At 39.3% G+C, this 2,068-nt stretch overlaps 1 protein-coding gene across 2 annotated transcripts in view; it reads left to right on the forward strand.

Moving 5' to 3' along the window:
- CDK2AP1 (cyclin dependent kinase 2 associated protein 1) overlaps nucleotides 1–1,684 on the forward strand; it is a 10,294-nt gene extending 8,610 nt beyond the window's left edge. For both annotated transcript variants that reach the window (XM_018557168.1, XM_018557176.1), the window contains exon 4: nucleotides 1,175–1,684. In XM_018557168.1, the coding sequence (XP_018412670.1) occupies nucleotides 1,175–1,242 (68 nt within the window). In that variant the 3' untranslated portion in view covers nucleotides 1,243–1,684. The remainder of the gene's footprint in view (nucleotides 1–1,174) is intronic.
- Nucleotides 1,685–2,068: the final 384 nt, after the last annotated feature.

Consider the following 2,068-nt stretch of genomic DNA (forward strand, 5'->3'; position numbering starts at 1 on the left):
ATATATATATATATATATACCATTCATTTCCAGACATTTTGATGCATTTCACAGTTATAATAAACCGCTTCTTCAGTTCTTCAGCAGGGAATACAGTATAATCGATAGTTTTGCCAAGGTTTAAAACGCATGTAATACCAGAGGACAGCACAGAAGCATATCAAGCAAGACCAGAACAGTGGCCAGTCTACCAATCTGTATATCTCCTAATAGATAGGAGACGCTCTTAAAGGTTCTGTATGTCCCATATATAAACTGCGGTCTGGTAGCAATCTACAGGATATTCTTTTAGAAGGGCACAAGATAGACAATGCTCCAATGTAGCTCAAAGATTGTATGTTATATACTAAAATTGTACAGGTTTATCCAAGCCCTGCTTCCTTAATTGGACTCCACATGAGCAACACCCTTCCACCATAGACCTTATGCAATCTCCAAAACCTGCAGACACCATGAGCTAAAGACCACTCACATGAGGAACTCCAAAGGAAACTTGCTAAATAGGTGGTTATTATCTATAGAAAAATGTGCATTCAAGAATCTTCCTAACATCCACAGCAGAACAGGTTTCTAAGGTGTGGCGATACATCACATCGATCCCACGCTCAGATATAGCAGATGCAGCTCAGTGTACAATCATATGATGTGCTGGGATGGGTGCACTCAAATACGCCTACACAGGAGTTACATCATCCAGGGCCAGCCAATCAAGATAGCTAAAGATGTCAAACCCTGAAGAAACTGGGTAGAAGATGCAGGCACTGAAATGAAGGTTTTATTTCTATCTGTGCCCCTGCTGGAGAGATCCATCCCATGATCATCCTGTTTGTCCTAGTGACCTTTGTGTCCAGTACAGAAAGTGATGGGAAATCCAACATGTTGTCACAGGAACAGTTCTAATGGTTTACTTGTTCTGGTGACAACTATGTCTGTGTCTACTTTCTGCTGTGTCTCTGGAACAGGAAGTGAAGAGAAATCTTGCCGATAGGACACAGATAGAAATAAAAACTTGCCAGGGGCTTAATCATCATCTAAGCTACAAAAGTATAAATATAAACATTTTCAGCTTTACATAAATCGCCCTTTCTTAGGATCCTTGCAGGTTTCTGCTGGTGTATTTGATTGGCTCCCGATGTCTGCATTCTTTTATTTATGCCTGTTTGTTTTCTCCTAGGAATTATCCACGCAAGGGGCTTGGTACGAGAATGTTTGGCTGAGACGGAACGAAATGCCCGATCCTAGCTGTGCCCAATGCCATATGTCTAAAGCATACAAAGATATTTCTTTCTGGATTTCTAAACCTTCAGGGCAGTCTTTCTGATTATTTAGCTAGAGGGATCTGTATCATTTTTTCGGGATGCCTCTAATGTACTGTAAAGCTGCTAATCCTACGATGCAATTTTTACTAGTAAACAGAATTTCCACATATATATTTAAAAGTATTGCTGACTCTTTCAGATTCTTTTTCTAAGAGTCCAAGGAAATTCGGGGGGATGTTTTGCATCATAAGCTGCAATATATTTTCCTTTATCTTCCTGGAATGTTTATATCCGGGTTACACCAGTGTTTACGTGTTACAATTAGATGCTTCATAATTTGTGCTGCTTTTTTTTAAAGAACAAAGCATGTTTTTCTTTGCAATTATGTTCTGTCTGTTAAAGGACCAATAAACCTAATTTGCATGATTATAAAAAAAACAAAAAACAACATATTTAAGGCTAAAGCATCTAACTTTATGGAGCACTCTTAACAGCAGACCTTCCAGAGGGCAGTCCTATCCACCTGCTATGGTTATGGTTATCTTAAAGTGTATTTGTACCCAGATTTTCTTTTAAGTTTTAAAAATAATATGGAGGCGTTAAAACCCCTGTTGGTTTATTTTTGCTGTCTGTGTCCTGTCACTTCCTGTGGAGGGGGGGTTCCCTTCTTGGTTGTCCCCAGAATAGGTGTTCCCAGTGGACCTTTAACCTTTACCTCCTGTTATATGGACAATTGTAACATTTCGGATGTCCTAACATTCCTGTTTTGGTGACAATAAACAACAGGACAAATCTAAGCGGTTGACCTA

Source organism: Nanorana parkeri, unplaced genomic scaffold (assembly GCF_000935625.1).
Source record: "Nanorana parkeri isolate BGI_ZX_2015 unplaced genomic scaffold, ASM93562v1 scaffold13, whole genome shotgun sequence".
NCBI lineage: Eukaryota > Metazoa > Chordata > Amphibia > Anura > Dicroglossidae > Nanorana > Nanorana parkeri.